Source organism: Sardina pilchardus, chromosome 14 (genome assembly GCF_963854185.1).
Source record: "Sardina pilchardus chromosome 14, fSarPil1.1, whole genome shotgun sequence".
Lineage (NCBI taxonomy): Eukaryota > Metazoa > Chordata > Actinopteri > Clupeiformes > Clupeidae > Sardina > Sardina pilchardus.
In genome coordinates, this window is record NC_085007.1 from 25456195 (window position 1) to 25478185 (window position 21991).

A 21991-nucleotide genomic window follows, 5' to 3' on the forward strand; every position below is an offset into this window, starting at 1 on the left:
AGGCTACAGTACGCCATCCCCTGAACCTGATCACGTTGTGACTTGTATAGTAGCACATATGTTATAGAATCGCAGTGTTTTATACGGGTTAGCCTAAATATTATAAGCGTAATAAGGTTACTGTTCCCTCCGGCGTTTCCACATGCAATGTAGGACAATGAACGTATGACTTTGTAAAGTACATGTTTTACGAATACGTAGTGTTGATCCTAACCTGGGACAGAACATGCAAATCGGTAGACCTACTGTACCTCACGGCGCAAGTAAGTTAGTCATGCACATCTATCACAACTGCGGTCATTTGAAAACTCCATGCGCTTGGCACAGGCAACATTTCTGCCTGTTCTCTAGCGTTAGTATTTCTGATGGTGTGTTCATGCTGCTCACCTCCATAAATGTATTTCACTCTATGCCATGCCCTCAGTGTGCAAGCAGAATGCTGGTGAACAAGTTGACAGGGTGATCCGAGCTGACTGGTTGAACTTACGGATGTCATATTATTGTTTAGCTGTGGCTCATTCCAGAAGTTGCTCCGTTTAGTTTGCCCAATCTGTTCTGTGAAGTTAAACAGTGGGTAGAGGGGAATGTGACCTCTGAACCTTTGAACCCTTCCACTTCTATTTGGACTTAAAAGTAGAAGAACTGTACAGCAACTCAAGTTCTTGCATGGAATTTCAAGGGATGGTCAATGAGACTCAGTCATATGATATTTATTTCCTTGACATGGCATGAGAACATAGCGTTGCTGCCAAGAACGTACACTGAACATGCCCCTGTCACCGCCAGTCAAGATGGCACATCCTTTTTTCCATGGCCTCATACTGTATGTCTTTAAGAATCACTGATTCAGGTGAAGTGTGTGTTGTATGTGCTTTTGGGTTTGAACTGCCCTAGGTCTCTGACCCTTTATCACTGAAACTCAGTCTGTGTGAGATCCAACTCCTCGAAACTATGAGCAGCACTGTCCGTCTCCTGTGAACTTTCCGATCCTGTTAGTCTATTAGGCTGGTCTCTCCTTTGAGAGGGGTCCCATTCCCATGACCAGACAGAAGGGCTTGTGGGATCTGAGGTGGAACAGAGCCACTGCCCTGGTCTGCCCCGAGTCCTGGCCTAAGCGGTTTGCTTCCTCGCCGAGTCTCAGCTCTCTGTCACATTTAATTGAACTTGAAGGTCCCATTATGCAACCGGCTGAATGTGTCCACGGGCGATTGTTACACAGCGTTGAATCAGGAGGCAACCAAGCCATGTTTTTTTTCCTTCTTTTTTTCCACTTTTTTATCCATCTTTTTTTATCCAAGTGTTGAGTCCTGACTGGACTCATGCTGTTTTGCTGTTGAACCCTTGTCTGTCAAAAGAAGAAAGTGTTTTCCCCATATGGAGGAGTCACTTGAATGGAAGTGTTGTGGAAGGCATGCAGGCTGAAAAAAAGTTTGGCTCGGTCATGGATTATGTTCTGGTGATTTTTCACAATGAATTCTCTAACTAGAGACCTTTGCAAGCCTCCGGAAAGACCTTCGCTTCGGACTCAAGCTCTGACATGGGGCACACCAGACCACTTTCTTACTAATCATTCATTTGGGCCAAATTGCTCTCTCTCTCTCTCTCTCCCTCTCTCTCTCTTTCTCTTTCTCTCTTTCTCTCTCTCTCTCTCTCTCTCCCTCTCTTGCTCTCTCTCTTTCTCTCAGCCTCTCCCTCTCATCCTGTCATCCATTGATAGAATGAAAGACTGTGTTTGGTCTGTCTCTAGTAAGCGTTGCTGGACGGGATCGTGATGTGAATGTGAGAGCTGAGAAGTATACATGAGTTCCCACCTCCAGTCCATCAGCTGTTTCGTCCACGAGCGAAACCGGCCCCGGTAATTTCCATATGAAGCCCAAGTTATTTGTGTGGGCTGAATGGCTCGGACAAAGCTCTCTCGCTTCCCTAGTTTCAATGATCGCTCTTTCTTCAGACAGCTTTCCTTCTGTGCGTGCTCTCGAGGGTCAGTCCTTGGTTGATTTGATTAGCTGACTTCATAACTTCCTGGCCATGGCAAAAACATAACTCCGTTAACGCCCAACGGTCAACCTCCCCCGCAGTGCCATCTTTAAACTGACCTTTTCTCAACAATGAGCTGGCCTTGTAACCGAGGGTGGGTGAGAGTTGGGTGCCTCGCACGTAAAACGGAGACGTCAGAAGCGCATTGGTTATTTTTAGGAGGGTTCTACTCCATACAATGATGCTTTTCAACACAACCTACACATTATTCACTGCCCCTCACTTGGCGGCTGTGCGCAAAAAGAGATGTGTGATTTAACATTGTTTCATAAGAAGCATCGGTGGAGTAGAGGGAGGGGGGTTGCATGGTACCTTTGTTTCAGTCTTGTGGTTATTTGAGCTTTAAAAGATGTTAATGCTGATTAATGATGGTCCTTTGCTGGATAACTCTCCTAATCAATGATGCAGCAGTTTTAATGAATGGAACAGACTTCATTCAGCACTGCAGTAGGAACGTGACCAGCCACTGTCCTAAACTGGTTTGGACTCTACATAGACGGACTCAGGCTATAGGAATGTGCAGCAGAAGGTCTTGGCTTATTTACAAATCAAGAGCACTGAGCTGAAGTTAAACATTGACAGATTTGTTTCACAGGCTAGCACTTTGAAGCGAAACCAGCAAGCAAACTGCCCATGCTGGACTGGTTCTGTCATGTTCTTGCCACAAAGGAAAACTAGACACTCTTCCTCCATTAATAACCTGGTCAGAGAGGAACAACTAGACATTCTTCCTCCATTAATAACCTGGTCAGAGAGACTTTAATTTTCTGAGGACTAAATATCAGAGGCTGTGTTTACAGTGGGTAAGTCCACATGCTCCTCCTAGCTGTGTGCATAATGTAGCATTTGCTTCTCTCACTGTAATTTCCCCCTGAGTTTGCTGAAAGCTTTCTGAACTACAGGAATCAAAACAAACATGCACACACAAACATGCGCGTGCACACACACACACACACACACACACATACACTCGGCACACACACAGCCTCGTGTTAGACCATGAGCGCCTGACTTCACCCAAATGGTCAGACCCCCTTCTCTCCACCCACTCCCCGCCGGCAAAGTCACACACACACACACACACACACACACACACACACACACACACACACACACACACACACACACACACTAGGCTATAAACATGCTTTGGAGATGCAATGTGCTGTAATCCCCTAGCAGGAGTGGCAGGCTGGCGCTATTGTTTTCCCACAGAGCTGCAGGCTATGGAGAGAGCGCGGCATGAGTTTTGACTCTGGGCTTTTGTGTGTGTGTGTGTGTGTGTGTGTGTGTGTGTGTGTGTGTGTGTGTGTGTGTGTGTGTGTGTGTGTGTGTGTGTGTGTGTGTGTGTGTGTGTGTGTGTGTGTGTGTGTGTGTGTGTGTGTGTGTGTGTGTGTGTGTGTGTGTGTGTGTGTGTGTGTGTGTGTGTGTGTGTGTGTGTGTGTGTGTGTGTGTGTGTGTGTGTGTGTCCACCCCCATGCACCACATTGTGACAGTGCAGCTTTTTCCCTCTTCATCCACCACCTTCGATAGCCTCTCTCCCCTGCCTAATCCGGACACCTGTTCCCTGGGGAACTCTTCTGTCCTCCACTGTGCCACTCTCCACTCACACACTCTCAGTCTTGCCTGGTGTAGTGGACAAATCTGCCGTGTCATCCTTCCTCAGGGACCAGAGACTGCTTCCAGTGTCAGCAACGTACAGTAGTCTTGAAGCAGCTTTGTTTACAAGGAGTCAGGAGGTTCACATTGCCCCCCCCCCTCCCCCCCATCCCCCCCAACAACGGCCAGTCTAACATGATGACTGTTGTTGGACGGGTCCTTAAACTGGCATGACTGGCCTCAGGTTTCAGTCCCACCGGAGTTGTGAATCAGTGGTGATGGTGAAGCCGTTCAGATGGGATGGTGTTACAGTGGATTGCACTGCAGAGTGACTCAAAACTACAATGAGTCAACAGTGACTCAAGAATGGGCAGATTACATAGACACAGAATCAATTGGCAATCAGGTCGGCGTGGATTGTGCTAGTGTAATCTGGGTTAGACTTCCTGTTCTATGCCACACTATTTGGGACAGATGGAACTCGATAACTCAGTTGGCCTACCAAGAAGGGCACAGCGACACCAGCCTGGGTTAGGATGAACTGATTTAACTATGACACACCAGTCTCATTTGAATGTAACAGGCCTGGTGTGTCTCCTTCCAGTATTTTGGATGCTATCAAAAGGAAACCGTCCACATGCTGAAAAGTACTGAGTGTTTGTGACGCAAAGCATCTCCATACAGCCTTGGGCAAGTCAAGTGTGTGTGTGTGTGTGTGTGTGTGTGTGCGTGTGCGTGTGCGTGTGCGTGTGCGTGTGCGTGTGCGTGTGCGTGTGCGTGTGCGTGTGCGTGTGTGTGTGTGTGTGTGTGTGTGTGTGTGTGTGTCCCACACAGCACTGACCTCAGAGCACTGCCCTGTGGTAATGAGATATTTTAGGATATATTCTTCCTCCCTTGTTTCCTTCCTCTCTCCCTCTTTCTGCTCCTCTCTCCACTCCCTCTCTCTCTCTCTCTCTCTCTCCACTCCCTCTCTCTCTCTCTGTCATTTGCCCCTGTCCCTCTGCATCCATTGACATCATGCTGTCTAATATCAGCTTGATTGCCCCATGACAGTAATTACATCCTGTGTAAACATTTGGCAACGCACAGTGCAGTGATGAGTCGCGTTTATTGTGAGGCCTCGCGTCTGGAATGCGTTTATCACGATCAGGCCCACAGCGCTCTTTCCGGTGAGGGGACTCATCCCAACAGGAAAGAGACGCCGCCGCCGCCGCCGTCGTTTATCTCCCTCATTCACAAACCACCTGCTCGGGGCAGTTAGCGGTTAGCGGAGATCTCCGCTGCCAGCTCACAACGCAGACGGCCCCGGGCCACTGCTGGAGACCGTGAGAGGGTGTCTCTGTTATCTAGCCGTCGGTGTTGTGAAGGGAAGAGCACCCTCTCCCTCTCCTGTTGTGCCATCCCCCCACCCCAACCCACTCCACCCCACCCCACCCCACCTCAGTGGCGCAGATACCAAGCTGCACTCTCCCTGGCACTGCCCATCATCAGTCTCCTCACTGGCACATTCACAGGCGACGTGACCCGCCCCCCCCCCCCCCCCCCCCCTCACTCTTTCAGTCGTGTGGTCTGCTCTGACTGAAGAACCAACAGCGGCCATGACTCAGTGTATGTCTTTTGCCAAGGCACACAAATCGAATGCAAATCCATGTAATAGGCTTATTTTAATAGGTGCGGGCATGGTTGTTTGATCAGGTTTGTGGCGTTAGCTGACATTGCATAATAATGTTAAAATATTTCCCAAATGTATTGCCACACAAGTAAGGATTGGTCATGGATTATGATGAATAAGCACATTAATGTGTATTAGTTGAATTTGAACTGATATGAAGAGAGTGACTAATCTTAGTGAATTGGCAAATGCTTCAGTTTTAGTTGTCAGGGTAAGACCAGCTGAATAAATTCCCCCGCCTTATAGTGGGCCATGTTTTATCTATAGTCAACAGAGCGTTTCGTCATCATGTCCAATTTAGCAGAAATAAACCAGGGATTGGCCCACAGTATTCTTGTCCCAGGTGTGGATTGTTGTTCCAAAGCAATGATGACTAGTTTCGACTTTGTTGTGTGAGTTGGGCTGTTCACAGGGTGGGTGTGTTTGTGAGAGAGAATTGGTGTGCTTTACTTGGGTTAAGGTCTGCTAGTTTAGTGTATGCGGGGCAGTTCAAAGCGCATTCCATCGGAACACGTCACTGATCGTGGTAGTGGTGGAGGTGGTGTGGTTGTGTGTGTGTGTGTGTGTGTGTGTGTGTGTGTGTGTGTGTGTGTGTCACAGCACAAACACAGGCCCCCAGAACTCCCGCGCTAGTCAGGGCCCCCAGGGCCCCCCGGCTCAGGAATTTTTATAGCGTTTCTTCACAGCCATTTGAATTCATTCACTGACCTTTTTATAGTGAGCCAAGTAACGGGCAGACGTTCCTAGTAGTAGAGGCCTCTTGAGATGAACTGTCTGGAAGTTTATTAAGGCTGAAACAAGCAGGGAGGTGGTCTCATGTCTGTCATGGTCACATGTTGAGTAACTACAAATCACCCAGCCAAGTGCTCTATAACCTTTGTTTCCACTTTAATGTAACCTAAGAGGGAGACTTAGTGAAATGGCCATGGAAAAGACTTCACCTGATAAATGTTGATGACATTTCTCCAGTCTAATCACTCTCTGGATGCAGTCCAGTAGCTGTCCTGAATGTGTTCTGTAGGCATGGGAGGTGAGATGGCTGCAATATTGCATCCAGCAGAATGCAGAATAATTGCCATTGACATTAATCAGTGATTATTGGCTTGTTCTTCGGGCTCCTTGATTAGGGCAAGGCTCCCGTGGCTGTGGCCTGGCTGTGTCTGAGTAGCGCAGTCTGTTTGAACTTGTCTGAACTGCGCCGGCCCACCCTTAATTAAACTGATTACTCTGCTCGACTGGGTTCAGCTGAGACAGGAAAGCACAGTGATTACTAAATAAATATTATTTAAGGAAATGCATGTGCTTGCTTATCGGATATTGCACAATAATGCTGGATATTGCCCTGGCACTGTCATTCCTTACTTACGTTCTACTGAGTCTTCTCTTGTTGACAATTACTGGGCTCTAAATGGGTTTGCGTTTGGTGAGTTTGCACACTCGTGCCATATCTTTTACTGTTAAATCAATCCATTTAAATGTTTATCCTCTTAATTAAACTTCTCATGCTGCAGTGGTTTTGTTGTTGTCAGCTACCGAGAGCATTTTGCTCTGTTTATTATACTGTACTAATAAGCAGAAGAAGGCCATGACTGTTCTTTATCAGTATACAGGGAGTAGATTAAGCCTAGCATGGCCTTCCTGTCCAAATCACTACTGGACAAACAGTCATAGATGTTGGTTGCCTTTGACAGACCTGAGTCAGGGCCAAAGGCTTAAACGTGTTGGCTGATTATTAACGTTTTTCCTGAACACTGGAGCCCTTTGGCATCAGTGGCCCACTTGTAATGTCACACCTGTGTGGTCAGCGAGCTGAGGGCCAATCACATACAACTTTCTTTCCCACATAAAACCTTAACCAATCAAAGTCGTTGTTGACATAGCATCAATCAAACAAAGGGTTTTGGCCAATCCCGAATTATCAAAGGCTTTGGTAGGAATGTAAATAACACGGCTTTGGGTGTGTGTCGCATACATATTTTACATAGTTGATGCCCGAGTCCATGTCTGCCACTCCGTTTCAACGTGTGCACTTTACGCATGGGATACATCTGCAAAGCACACGTGGAAATGTGGTCCATGGATGTGAAAACGCTTCTCAACGGAGCTTATAAATGTTTCATGGAGCCACTCCAGCACTGCCACTCCCTGCAGCGTGGGAGACTTTTAAAATAGGAGCATTTTCCCTTGTTTTGAGGTGAAAGCATAACTCCCTGTAACAGGTCGGTGAAGGAGTTGCTGAATACCTGCCCTTACTCCAGACAGCCTAGTCGCTGACAGCTAGACAAATTAATAGTTTAGACACATCCTTCTACTTTTAGGATGAAATTGTCATGAACATGTCAAGTGTATACCTTGTAAGTAGACAAGTTAGTTACATGTCATGTATATTGTGTCAGTAACCATAGACATTATACAAATGACGTACTAAAAGGTATACCCCTATGCTACATGTAATTCCAGGTCGTAAAACGGGCTACACCTTCGCTGGTAAGGATCCTTCCTATCACATGCTTCAATCAGGCCTTATCAGTTGCAGGACATGAACGACCTGTTAGTCCACATTGCTGCCTTTTGTAGCCATTGTCCATACGTAAAAGCACACGTTCATTCACTCCACCTGAATGACCCATCCTGTAGCATCTGTCAGTGATACCATCATCCCGGTGTAACGTCATCTGCATAGACCTCATCCTTCTACAATGGAGCGGTGATGTCAGCAGGAGTCCCTCCCGTCACAACAAACCAGCCCATTCTTTGTCAAATCTGTCACTGAAGCTCAAATTACACACCTCCAACAGAGAACCTGTTCATTAGTGTAGGTGTAAAAGTGTTCTGTGATGACAGCAGAGTCAGACCAAGTTCTAGACTAATCACACTGATGTGAGGGCAGCTTAGGGAAAAATATTTCTTGTCACTCAAGGGTAAGATGGTAGAGTTGGGAAGCTTGCCAATAACTTAGTGGATTGACATGGATTGCTCTGATATCAGGTGTGGCATCAAAGAAAGGTGTTTATAGGGTGGTCAAGTAGAGTTGCAAGTCATTCATTTGGCAAGGACAGTGCAAATCAAACACACCGGGCCTACGTCTCCTAATTGACTGCCATAAACATAGTGTTGTTTATTTTCATGGTCAGAGTCTTGAGAGGTTATCTGTGCATTTGTGCAGTGCTTGATGAAATGTGGCTGTTATGTTCATTCTGACCTTTGGGATGTGAAATGCCACCGCTGTTTACATGTTAGTGAAGTGCTCCTTTCTCCTTGGCCTGGGTAAGGTCGACCCTGGCCACAGAGGACCTTCTCAGCGTCGAGCTTTGGAATTAATCTAAAACCTCTTACACATGAATGTGCTGCTCTGCCCGAGTGGGGGTTGAGTTTTTGCCAAGCGCCAACTTTGTTCATACTGTAGTACCCGTCGTTCAGGTCTTTTGTCAAGTTAGATAAGCTACACAGAATTGTTTTATTGTTTAACGGTCACGTTTGAGTTTGAGAGTGCAGACATGGGACTTCTTACACAACAAGCCCAGTGGGGAACTCCAGCTGGAGATACCTGTGTTTCATGACACGTCGGTCTCTCTTTCAATTCCCCCTGAGCACCAGACACGGTTCCAGCCACAGAACAAAGCCTGGGGGGCCATGTTGAAGGGGCTTGCCTTGCGGGGCATGGGGGGAGTATAAATCTCTGGCCCCCGGGTTGTTAAATTGTCAGAAGACACAAGAGGATACGTGAAGTTGCCATAGGGCCGGTGGTTTCCTGTCGTTTGTCTTGTGATCACCGTCTTGTGTGTGTGTGTGTGTGTGTGTGTAAACATCGCCCCATGGCTCTTGTGAATCCGAGCCACTCCACGGCCTGCGGAGCCTGGGAAAACCGAGCGGTATCGCTCCAGCTCTCCCAAGTCCTAGCGTGGAGAGGCGCAAGAGGCCTCTTTATTAAAAAGCGATTAGGGCTCTTCTCGAACAAAGAGGGCGAGGATCTAGCCGACGGGCTTCCGATATGTTTAGCCTGGCATGATCCTCCGCTGAAAGGGGGAAATCAGGTGCTTGCCAAGGAGGAAGTTGTCTCCCCAGAATTCCCAGACGCACATTAACCTGAGTCAAAAGGGCCTGTTGATTCTGTCACGCACCAGCGGCAACCAAGAAGGGAGGCAACACAGAAGCTGTCGAACGGACTACTCAGGGGAATTACTCCTGCTCTAAGGTCTTCTAGGGTAATACCTGGCCAGTCCTCAAGAATTTAATCTCTGGGTGCTGTTGGTTTTACTTTCTCTGCTCAGCAATGTTTCATTTCTTAATTGCCGAATGTGCTTCCTTAAGGGAAACGCACTGTTGTTTTCTCAAATGCCATGTGTTGTGAACACTAGATACGAGTATTTGAACGCAGTATCGTACATTTGAGAGTGTGACAAAGGAATTCCACTCTATCAGATTAAGCCGACACAGACAAGGCACATATTTCAACACAAGCTTTTTGGCAGAACAAAGTAGAATTTACATCACAATAAACTGCAGCGTCAAACCCCGAGACATCCTTTAAAAGCAGCTTTTTTGAAAGACAAGGTAATTTGGCAAATTGATTTAAAGAGCAGGTATTGGTGATCCTGTTACTTAAGTGAAATCTTTATGCGGCGTTGCTTTCTCCACTCTCTCATTTTGTCATGGGGGTCTAGACAGAGCGAGGGGGGGGGCGGGGGGAGGGAGGAACCACAGGCAGAGGTACTGTAATTACCCTAATCGCCATGGGAACATCTGGTGCCTCCCGGGGTTGAAGTGCGGACGCCTCTGCCCCCCCTTGGGAGGTGTTAGCTCGGAGCAGACATCCTTCTTGCTCTGTAAACTGTAAAGCCCAGAGCATGTTTGGATTTACATAACATTACATAAGGTTTTTGTTCACAGGTCACACTGATCGCACACCCTAGTAGTGTAGTGTTTTGGGGTGGGGGAGTTGATTATTTTGTTATGATGGTTACTTCATTGGCAAACCATGTTACTTAAGAAGTATTGCTATCATTCAGATTATACAGTTGGCTTCACTTTAAAACATGATTTTGAAGTGTAAACGTGTGTGTGTATATGTACTGTATGTGTGTGTGTGGAGAGGGGGGAGGGTTCACGTCTTTGTTCATATGTGAAATATGTGGTGGGTTTCTAATTTATGTGTGTATGTCGTGGTGGTATAAAACGTGTGTGAGCGTGAATGGGGTGCTGACAGGAGGCTGGAGAGCGCTTGCTTCTCTGTAGCCTGACATCACCACAGAGTTATCCATTGTGCTGAGGCTCAGGCAAGTGGCAACAGGATCCCACACTCACTGATACCCATCAGTGGAAAGCTTAGCGCTGCATAGTGCACGTCTCTACAGTGCTGTTGTATCACTTGGCAAGGATTTTTAAATACATATTCTACAGAAGCGCACACACACACACACACACACACAAACACACACATAAACAAACACTTATTAACACACACAATGGGATGTAAAAAGGCATGAAACACCTACGCCTCACACACTATGCACGCACACACCTCCATACGGTTGGCTGGGAGAGTGAAACACATTCTTCTTGCTCCTTGTGATGTCCTGCCATTCAGCACCTGGTGAAACGTTGCAGTTGGAAACTGAGAATTTCTCAGCACAGCATGCGAATGTGTGTGTGTGTGTGTGTGTGTGTGTGTGTGTGTGTGTGTGTGTGTGTGTGTGTGTGTGTGTGTGTGTGTGTGTGTGTGTGTGTGTGTGTGTGTGTGTGTGTGTGTGTGTGTGTGTGTGTGTGTGTGTGTGTGTGTGTGTGTGTGTGTGTGTGTGTGTGTGTGTGTGTGTGTGTGTGTGTGTGTGTGTGTTGGTGTGTCCATGTTTGAATATGACCGTTCATGAACTTGCCTCGTTGTCTAAAGACTATACAACCTGATAGGGTCTTTTCTAGCTCAGCTGTTTCAGATTTTTTGTTTTGGTTTCTCTGAAAAGTCCCTTCATTTCTAGCCTCTCTCATCACACGATAGTTCCTGTAATCCTGCCCTGCCCAGTCTGACAGATGTGAAGATGTCTCCTGTAACGGCATGTCTCCACGCTTCTGCGCTCCGTTTCTCACATATCTCTATTTCTGCCCCTCCTCCAGCAGAACATGCCCTGATGCTGACCTTCAGGCTGTGACGAGAAAACCTTCCTCCTCCTCCTCCTCCTCTCGCCTCGGACGATCACGCCGATTCGGCCCTTCCGCCCAGCCCAGCACTACTATTGGCGCCAGCGTCTCCACCGAGGGGCGCTCTTCTCCTCCGAGACCGGCCGAGAAACCCCCGCCGTTCCCTCTCCGCCCTTCCTCCTGCCTGCTCCTCCTGCCCTCCCCCCTCTGCTCCTCTTCGCCCCTGACCGCCGTCGACCTGCCCGCCACCATGTCCATCGCGCTCAAGCAGGTCTTCAACAAGGACAAGACCTTCCGGCCCAAGCGCAAGTTCGAGCCGGGCACGCAGCGCTTCGAGCTGCACAAGCGGGCGCAGGCCTCGCTCAACTCGGGCGTGGACCTGCGCGGCGCCGTCCAGCTGCCGCACGGCGAGGACCTCAACGACTGGGTGGCCGTCCACGTGGTGGACTTCTTCAACCGCATCAACCTCATCTACGGCACCGTCTGCGAGTTCTGCACGGAGAAGAGCTGCCCGGTCATGTCGGGCGGCCCCCGCTACGAGTACCGCTGGCAGGACGATCACAAGTACAAGCGCCCCACGCCGCTGCCCGCCCCCACCTACATGAACCTGCTCATGGACTGGATCGAGGTGCAGATCAACAACGAGGACATCTTCCCCACCAGCATAGGTGAGTACAACACCACGCTCTGGGTGAACAGGTCTCCTGTATGTGTACAAGAAGCTGGCTTCTGCAGGTTTCCTCCAATTAAAGTCAGTCAATCGGTCTAGTACAGATTCCATCACCTGTCTTGTTTGGTTGCCTTTTCTCAATGTTGTGAACTTTCAGGAGGTACTGTAGGAAGAACCATGGGTCTTGGACCCTTCTTGAACCATCAGTTCACATTGAGTTAGTGTTTGACAGTAAAGTGTCTGATACGTCTTCAGGAGAAACATGAAGCAGAGCATGATGACAGCTATCTGGACTCAAGTAGTATTCAGGAATCTCTTGTGGAAAGATGAGTTGATGCTGACGCTGTTGCCAAGTTTGTCTTTATAGTCACTGTTGCTTGACCTCATCTCAGGCTTAAAGTCAACACCTTGCAGTTTTAAAAGGAAACACTGTCACCATTGCTTTTAACTATGTTATGGTCTTGGCACGAAACAGCAGGTGAAGCTGATGTGTTCAAATGCCAAGAGTCGACAGAATGCCCTTCAGGCGTAGAGTGAGTGCCTGACTGTTCAAATATGTTTGGCTTCGGAGGCCTGCAGTACGAGAACTTGTTAGAGAATGTGAGATAAATTTGACAGTGCCGTGAGGAAGACAAGCCTGTGGCTTTATCGAGTTTGATTCAGCATATTTGTGAAACCAGTGTTGTCGTAAATGCTCAGTGTCAGGTTGGAGAGACTTTCTGGTGTATTCTGATACTCTCAAGTCATTTCAAGAAGAGATTACAAACTCTTCAGCATTTGTTTACAGCTCTCGTTATGTCCGTAATCTACCCATTTCACCCGTCGCTTAAGCCGATTTACAGTTAGGCCTGTGTTTTGTTTACTTTTAAAATGAGTTAAAGATGAGCCGTGCAAGAACAGCTGTGCTCCAATAAAGAGGGGGTCAAATATAATACTTGTGGGAGCAGGGTTAGCCAGACAGAGTAAGAGAAGCAAAGACATCTATTGAGCTTCCCCTGATATTCCCAGTTTGAGTTCTCACAGCTATTCAATCAGACGGTTGCTTTATACCGCGCAGGCGAGTCGGTTATTGTTTGCCAATAACAACAGAAAGCCAATTGGCCTGTCAGCTGCATGGCTAAAGAGTTAGAGAAACGCTGTCTCTTTCTCTCATGCTCTGTCTGGACTTTTCCTCTCTCTCTCTCTCTCTCTTTCGCTCTCTCTCTCCCCCATCTCTCCCTCTCTCTCTCTCTCTTTCTTCATGTCTCTATGTCTCTCGGCCAGAAACGTGCCGGCTCCCTGAGGTCTGCCCTGTTGGTTGTGGCTATCGCTGACAGGAAATAGTATCCTGCCATATCCTGTGAATTATGCAGTGCCATCTGATCCGCCATGGCCGCCCTGTGCCACGAACATTCCGCCACTGTAACCCTACCCCCCCTGAAGCCCTTTTGTTCGCCCATGACGGGCGTACAGGAGCACCTGAGTCACTGGCAACCTTAGAACCCCTTTTCTCCTCCTCCTCCTTCTCCTTCTCCTCCTCCTCCTCCTCCTCCTCCTCCTCCTCTCTGTTGTCTTCTCTTCCTTCATTTTTAGGTCCCTTAGTGCTCTCAGCCATGCATCAATTATTCACCCCGAAGCATGCGCAGCGCTTTAGCCCTAGCCACAGCTCCATTTGTACACAGTGGGCCATGTTTTATTCACCGTGAAATGAAAAGAATAGAGCAACACATGGAGGAATGAATATTGACTAGCAGCTGAATCAACAAGCAGCATTCTTGAAAGCGTTTGTCTTAAATGCTTGGGGAATTTGGCAGATTGGAGGGACAGCAGCACCTCCCGATTCCTATCACTGTGACCGTTCATAATTTCAAGCATCCACTGTTTCTCGCCAAGGTCCTAATTGACGTTTTCAGATTCTGCCAGAGTACAGGATTTTCTGCTGACACAGCTCTGCGAGAACACTCGGCACATTAAAATGTTCTGTGTTTGATCTACCCCCTCAAACAAAGCCAATTCCTACGGAACACACTGCATTCTTCTGTCGCTGAGCGAGCGAGTGGGTACGAGTGGAGTTCAGCGGAGAGTCCATGTGGTGCGGACATGGCGCTGTGGCCTCCCCGCGCTCAGCGCATGGCCCAGGGAGGGGGAGGATCCCCTGGTGAGAGCTTGCCCTCTAAACCCCTGAGCGGAGTCAGCAGAAAGGGATTAGCCCGGTCTCCGGAATGTTCTTCGGCATCTGTTTTGCTTTCGTACTTATGCCTTTTGAACTGGGCAGCGCTCCGTCGGGAAAAGTATGATGCACGTGCCTTGCCCACACACTCACGCGTACGCGCTCAGTGGCGACTGGCAAAGGCGGTAAGGACACTGACCTCAGTCGCCCCGTGCCAGGGCAGCACTGGATATCTCACCTGGTATCGAACTACTCTCATTTGCATACGCACCAACAAACCCTGGCGCAGGTAGCGTCTCAAGGTGTGGCTGAATGGGAGAACTGATGTCATGTCTTTTCCATACTGGCGGGCAGTCTGCAGAGCCAGAAGCTGCCCGATGGAGACAGTAGATATGAGAATAATGCACCATGCCTTGTGCCCAGGCCTTTCTCTGACGCTGCTCAACTCGCTGAGCTGGTTCAAAGTGATGCCAGTGGGAGATAAATGTCCTAGCCCTCATTTTCTTTCATTGGTCACATTGTGCTGAAGTATCACTGTAACAATCAAGTCTTTTCATGGGACCGTGGGATTACTTTTCAAGGAAATCCTTTCTTGTGGGCTATCACAGACTACCTATAATGCTGTCACAGACTACCTATAATCACCTATAAGAAAATAATCCCGTTTGCATGATTAAGTCCTGTCGGAGTCAGCATTTATGGTGTGTGTGTGTGCGTGTGTGTGTGTGAGAGATAGAGAGAGAGAGAGAGAGAGAGAGAAACAGAGAGTGTGTGCATGCATGTTTTTGGTGAGTGTTTACGTTTTTTGAATTCCCATGCACTCGTGTGTGTGTGTTTGCATTTCAGTGTGTTTATTATTCAATTCGGGCGCAATAGAAGCCCTTGTACCCTCAACCCCCCCTGCCCCCTCCAGATACGCTTGGCTTGGTTATGTAACATGGGGCTACATTACAGATAGGGAGGGGAGGGGATGGGGGCAGAGTTTGTCTGGAGGGGTGCGTGTGCTGCACTCTGGCTGACTGTGCCGTCGCAGCAAGAAGCTCTTTAGTTTAAAATGTCATGACACACGGGGCCCAGGCGAGGCACTCTGGCTTCTGGGGTAGATTGTGCCGAAGTGCAGATGCGGTACGCAGCAACCCAGTTCTTGTCCTCTCTAACGGGCACACTTTTACAGTCGAGCAGATCGCGGGATGCCTGGGCCCTTTGGCTTCCGCTAAGAGGATTTCAAGAGGGCTTTCTGAAACACACACACACACACACACACTCATTCACACTCATTTTACTGCAATCATTGTCTTGTACAGTACGTGCACAAAAGGATGAATTTAATGGCCAGGCTGTTACTGAGGCAGAGGTCAGTGATCATGCTGTTCTGTGGCCATCGTTGTTCTTCTTAGCATTGCAGTCTAACACTGGCCTGTTTGCTTATGAATGGGTTGTTACTGTACCAGTGATAATTGCTGCCATTGCAAGGCCATTGTGAATGTATGTTGTCTGTGTTTAGCTAAGCCTTGTTTTGTCTGTATTGGACTGTACAGGCCCAGGCTGCTGTGGACGCACCAATCAGCTTTGACTCAGAACAGTCGCGTGTTAGTCATCAGAAGCCCTCCGGGGATGCCAGGGAGATATGTAAACAAATAAACATGGCTACGTTGCTGTGCTGGCCCTCATAATCTCCACTCATCCCTTTTAAAGAACATCATAATAAAACGTTAACTCCGTAGAATAGCCTGCTATTAAACAGATGACATTGTAATTGCTGTAATATATTATTGCATGTTTCTGATTAGTGGGCGAGTGGTGATGGCGTACAGTTTTATGTTTTAATACTTTCGAGTTGTTTTGTTGTTGTTGTTGTTGTTGTTGTTGTTGTTTAGTTTTATATTCTCCTCCTGTGTCCTACTTCTTGTGATCTCCAAACACTCTGTGGTGTTGTCATGGAAACCCAACATGCCGTGGTCCAGATGTTTTGCTCCAGGTGTTAGAGCCCATCCCAGCCTGCCCTCACACCTCTGCCGTCTGGGGGCCACGTGATGGAATCATCACCGAACTTCTACTCTGTCTGTCTCCCACACCGCAAACCTCACAGGCTTCCTCCTGGACTAGCAGCTCTTTAAGTTAAACTATCTCGTGTCAAAGGTTGTCAGGAGTTTTCCAGACTGTTTTGTGGCATACTGCTCTTGATCAGTCCAAGGATAAAATGGAAATGATGAATGAAAAATTATTCTATTCATTTTGTGTCCTGAAAATCAGGGACAGTTTCATTTACAATGATGCGCATCAAAGGAGAGACAGCATGACTTCACTCCATCAGCTGCTCTAACTCTGTGAAAGAGCGAAACAAGGAAAAAGTTGGGTTTAAGTATTCAACAGCAAAAGACTGATAATCAAACAATAACAGTGGCAAAGTCAGGAGACCAATCTACCCAGAAACAGACAACAATAAGTGATCTCAACCCTGGCACCTTCCATGTTTAGGAACAGTACAGATATCATACAGGGTCACAACCTAGGAGCATACTTGTAGCCTACCGTAGTGTCAAAGTGACCTACTAGTGAGAAATTCAGAACATTTAACCACATATTGGAATATTGGACACATAATGCTCTATTCCACTTTCTCTCAAGGGGAAACAGATCTTCAATCATTTGTCAACATCAATTTTTTTTCAGTGAAAGAATGTAGTTTTTTTTTTATCTAAGAGTGCATCCCACTTGTCTTAGGGAGTACATCTCAAACAAATTGGAGTGTTTAAGCATGGTCACTATGCTAGTTCTTCACAGAAACCCCCTCTTGAAATCAAATAAAAGGAAGAGCCTGTTCTTAGACTCAGAGGAAAGGATGTCCCTGTTGCCGGGATGTGACTTCCTGTGTCATGGCACCTGGAGGGTCATTTGACCTCTGACCTCATTAGACGTCTGCTTAGACTAGAGATATCTGTTGAAGAAGTTTACCATCAGTCACGGGGAGAGAGGGTCATAAAATCAAAGCCCTCACTCACTCGTGGTGTTTTTGGTCCAAACAGTCCCCCATGTCTTATGACTGTCATACGAAAATGTCAGCCTGAAATCTTACTTCCTTGCTGAAAATGTTCAATTATGGACAGACACACCCTGGAAAATTGCACCAAATGCCAGTATTTTATGCGTACCATTTTTTTCCAAAATGTTCCTCTCCTCTCAACAAAACCATATTTTTTGCTGACCATATGTACACTGGGGTAGTATCATGTTTAGATGTCACATGTCACATTAGAATCACTGCCCTACCCACCATTGTTCTATTCATTGAAACAAATCCAGATACTTTTTTCCTTTTTGGATGGTCAGATCTGAAACCATGCTGTCAAGACTGTTGGAACTGATATGGAATGGCCCTTATAGAAGGGAAATCATCATGATTTATATATTAACCTGCAGCTACCCTATGATTTCAGTCTATACACAACTCCTAAAGCCTAAACAGTTTAAAAGTCTGTGTTGTGTTTGGAGTCTCACATAGGCATGTCTCGAAATGTCTACCTTCCCTCTCCATGGAATAACATGTATTTAAGGGACCTGACCTCATTACACTCACCAAGTCAGCTTTTTCCCTCGCTTAGCAACAGTGGTTTATAGTGGGACACATGTATCCAGGACGTGTGGCTCCGAATGTCTCCAAGAGGTTTTGGGCTGGTCTGGGATGGTTTAAAAAGGGACAGATTGACTGCTTGACAGAAATCATCAGTCTGAAGGGTTTCGCAGTATTGCCATACGACGGGTTTGAATTAATATACTGTGTATATACTGTACAATACATTTACTTGATTAGTTTGATTTTTGTTTTGTATATTTGCCTGTTTGAGTGAGGTCCTTGTATTAACTGATTGTAGAGACATTAACGTTACCTCATTACGTTACCTCAACATTAGCACTACTCATAGCAGTGTTAGACTGTAATGTCACTAAACGTAAGTAAACTGGGTGGTCCAGACTTTACAAGAGCTTCATTTGTTTGTTTGTTTTTAACAGCCATCCTGCCCAATTAACATGCATTTGCCTTACTCCTTTCAGGCGTTTTTACCGTCCTCTCTCGCAAAATGGGGCTCTCCCTCATGCGTCTGTTTCAAAAGAAAATCTTCCTCTCCCTCCGTCTCTAAAAGCCCCTAAAGAACAGGCAGATGGCCTACATCCTCTGTTCTGTTCCCCTCTGCCACAGTAACATCCTGATAAGAGTCTTGTTGCGCAAAACAGCCGTCTGTCCGTATTACCAAAGGCCAGGACCACTCATTAGCCCGGCCCCAGTCAGCCTGGCCAGGACCCAGTGCATACGCCCCAGTCAGCAGCGCCGCTCTCTAGCCCTGAGCTTAGCTCCTCTCGCTCACTCGCTCGCTGGCTGAAGAAAAACAACAAGGCTGAGTCACTGTAAAGAGCAGCCATGAGAACAAATAGGCCAGAGAAATGAAACAGCTCCTCGCTCGCTGTTTGCTTCTTTGAATGGTTATTTGTGTGTGTTTGGATGGGGTGATTGCTTTTACTCATTTGTGTTTTGCAAAAAAAAAAAAAGCTTTTTGATGAGAGGATGTTGCAATAACACAATTGAAAAAGTTTGTCAAAAGCCATTTAGTGATGTTTTCGAGATGGTAGATTGGTTGGATGGTTGTACCACAGTGCCAGAAAACATCCACTGAATACAGCGTAATACAACGTGTTCACCAGTCTGTTTCTGTTGGATTTTCACCCACTGTATGTTGGTTGTTTGCCATAGCTTCTTTTACTTATCTATTCAGCAGGTGGCCGATTAGTTAATTCAGTGGAGAGGGACAGTGGCTTTGGAGATGGATTGTAGGGGGGTTGTATGTGCTGATTTAGGATGGGTGGGGGGAGTAACTCCATGGGTGGTCTCACAGAACTGCACCCCCACCCCCCCTTCCAATTTCCCCCCAGGACATCCACGCTCGGGAGTGCATTATTTTTCCTGCAGTCCTGTTTAAAGTATGCTAATGGGGCGGCAGTAAAAAACTACAGAGCTCTCCTCAAAACAGAACTCTCTAGAACAGAGCAGAACTCTCCAGCAGCGCACAGATGAATGGCCTCAAAACATCTCCACGTCCACACCTTAGTCCCCTTAGTACCTTGGTACCGAGAAGAATAAAATGATGTCTGATGATATTGTGCTACTGGATTGGTGTGTGTTTTGGGTGTGTCAGTCATAGCTAGAGGTGGAAAGGTTATCTAGATTGATTGGATTGTACAGTCGTCTTTGCACTCAGCTGGTGTGATCCGACCGGCAATCCCAGCATGCCGCTGGGCCTCCTGTTCCCTCACCCATTCCAGCGCTGGCTCACCTCTCTCACTCGCCATCTGGCAGCTCTCGATCTGCCAAGGAAGACAGGAATCCATCTCTTCTCTACCTCTTTTCCTCCTCCCTACCCCCTCTCAATTCTTTTCCTCTCTCTTATTCGGCTTGTCTGGCGTTGGTGGTGCTAACATGGACGATGAGCCAAAGACATCTCCCCATTGGTCCGCTGGTCGTGTTTATATCTTGCATCAGTCATGCTTGATTTATTTTCATGTAATCAGCCATGATTGGCCACTGTGCTATGTAATGGCTCGCTCTAACTGCACACAAGTGCCATCGTGACTGTGCATCCAGTCATTCGCAATCATGGGAGTTGGTGACAGATGGATCTCTCCCAGCTGCGTATTTTGACATAAGCGATCACTCAGCAGACGGCACGCACGCTGTAATTTAGCGTAGCTTCGCTACCGTTTGGCCCCCGCCCCGCGCCGCACAACTCGCTCTCTGCTCGGCACGCGCCCCTGTCTCACTCTCCAAAAAGGACGGGATCCTCTCCTGGGAACGAGACATCGCGGTCATCCGCTGACCCGTTGGCACATTGTATCGGGTGACGGATCACATCTCCGCCGTCAGACAGAGCGGCTGCAGGCCCCTCCTGCTGTCGAGCGCGGTCAGGGCATCCCCGTGTCCTGCCGCGCTGCATAATCTCCCGTCCACAAGCTGTGGTCAGGATTAAACGCCAGAGAGAAATCGCAGCGTAGCTTTACACCAGCCTGGGCCCGCTGTCATAAATATTTTGATATCATGTTTCTCAGAAACACTCGCTGAAATGCAGTTGTGTTTTTAAGTGAGCACTCACTTTAATTTCTCTCTGATCATCAGAGGATCTATGAAACTATGGATTTGGCCTGGTCTTCAACACACTTGTCTTGTGTGAAATTAAAAAAAGAGAGAGAAAACGTGTAGCTGTGTATTGATCCCACGCTTTGATTTTTCTATAAGGGTCAGAGGATCTATGGAGCTATAGATTTAGTCTGGTCCTCAACACACTTGTCTTGTGTGAAATTAATAAAAAAAGAAAGAAAAAATATGGACACTGGCTTAATCCAGGATTGGAGAGAAAATCAAATGACATAATGAGACCATGGCTGCAGGCTTTTTTCTATCCATACTCTAGATGGCCCCTGACCCATATCCCTAGACAGGACACACACACACACACATACACACACCCACACACACACTCAAGCACACACACAAATACCAATACACAGGAGCCAGAGAGAGAGAAAGGCAGAGAAGAGAGAGAGAGAGAGAATAGAGAGCGAGAGATCAGGCTGATTTGGGTCAGTGTGGATTTGCGGTCTGATTCAGGGTGGTGATGTGAGTTTGTAGGACTGTGCTGTAGGACTGTTTCCTGCTGGGTGGGTCTGGCTCTAGTCTCTCGGTCGCTGTGTGCACGGGCCCTGTAGGCAGTAGTCTCACTGCTCCATCAGGATAATGAGACACTGCATCTGGCCTCTTACACACACACACACACACACACACACACACACACACACACATACTGTACAGAGACACATGTAAGTACACTCACACTCTCAACCTTTCTTCCTTATAAATAAATACACTCACACACATTTAATATTACTCTCTGTCTGGCTTATAGGTAAACACATCTGACCACACACAATTTAAGAAGAAGACGTAATCTCACACTCAATACCCACACACCACACACACAAACACACACACACACACACACACACATGACATCATAGCAACCCTGACTAGATAGCGTCCCCAGGCCCGGGTCACTGTGGGGTTAGAGGTCAGATGAAGGTGAGTCCGGAGAGAGTTAAAAGGCGTCTGAAAGAGAGCCCAGTGTCCAGGTGCCCCTGAGGCGAAGTAGGGCGGGGTGGACTGTGACAGCACTCAGGCTTGCCTGGGTGAGTAGTTCAGCGGTGGGGATGGACCCCCCCTGCCCCCCCCTCCACTAGACCCCCTCCCAGCACCCTGGCTGTAAAACAGATCTGAAGTCATCGGGCCCTCTGAAGTGCACAGGGTGTGGATCTGCAGCCTGAGGGAAGGATGGATGACAGAGAGGGAGAGAAAAGGAAAGAGAGGGAGGGAGGGAGAGAGGGAGGGAGGTCTGGGTGAGTCCCACAGCTGCAGGGTGCAGGCGCTTTTCATTTACCCCTGACGCTTTGATCCCATCGCCACAGTTTCCTGGCGGGAAGAAAGTCCTCTGTTCTTCCTTTTTTCACGTGAAAAACAGCCACTCCCCCCCCCCACCCCCACCCCGACCCCGACATACGCTCTCTTTCTCCTTCCCTACCTCAACTCACTTTCACCCTTTTCTATCAGTCCTTTCCTATTATTCATCCCTCTATCCCTATCTCAGTCGTGTGGTATATGATCCACGTGGAGGTCGGTGTGCAGGGCCACGGG

At 47.6% G+C, this 21991-nt stretch overlaps 1 protein-coding gene across 2 annotated transcripts in view; it reads left to right on the forward strand.

Annotated features, from left to right (window-relative positions):
• Positions 1-21991, forward strand: part of LOC134100950 (MOB kinase activator 3B) — a 33288-nt gene that overhangs the window by 283 nt on the left and 11014 nt on the right. The window contains exon 2 of one of the 2 annotated variants that reach the window (XM_062554453.1): positions 11417-12108. In XM_062554453.1, coding sequence (XP_062410437.1) covers positions 11691-12108 — 418 coding nt within the window. In that variant the 5' untranslated portion in view covers positions 11417-11690. The remainder of the gene's footprint in view (positions 1-11416; positions 12109-21991) is intronic. The other variant, XM_062554454.1, reaches the window with a different exon arrangement.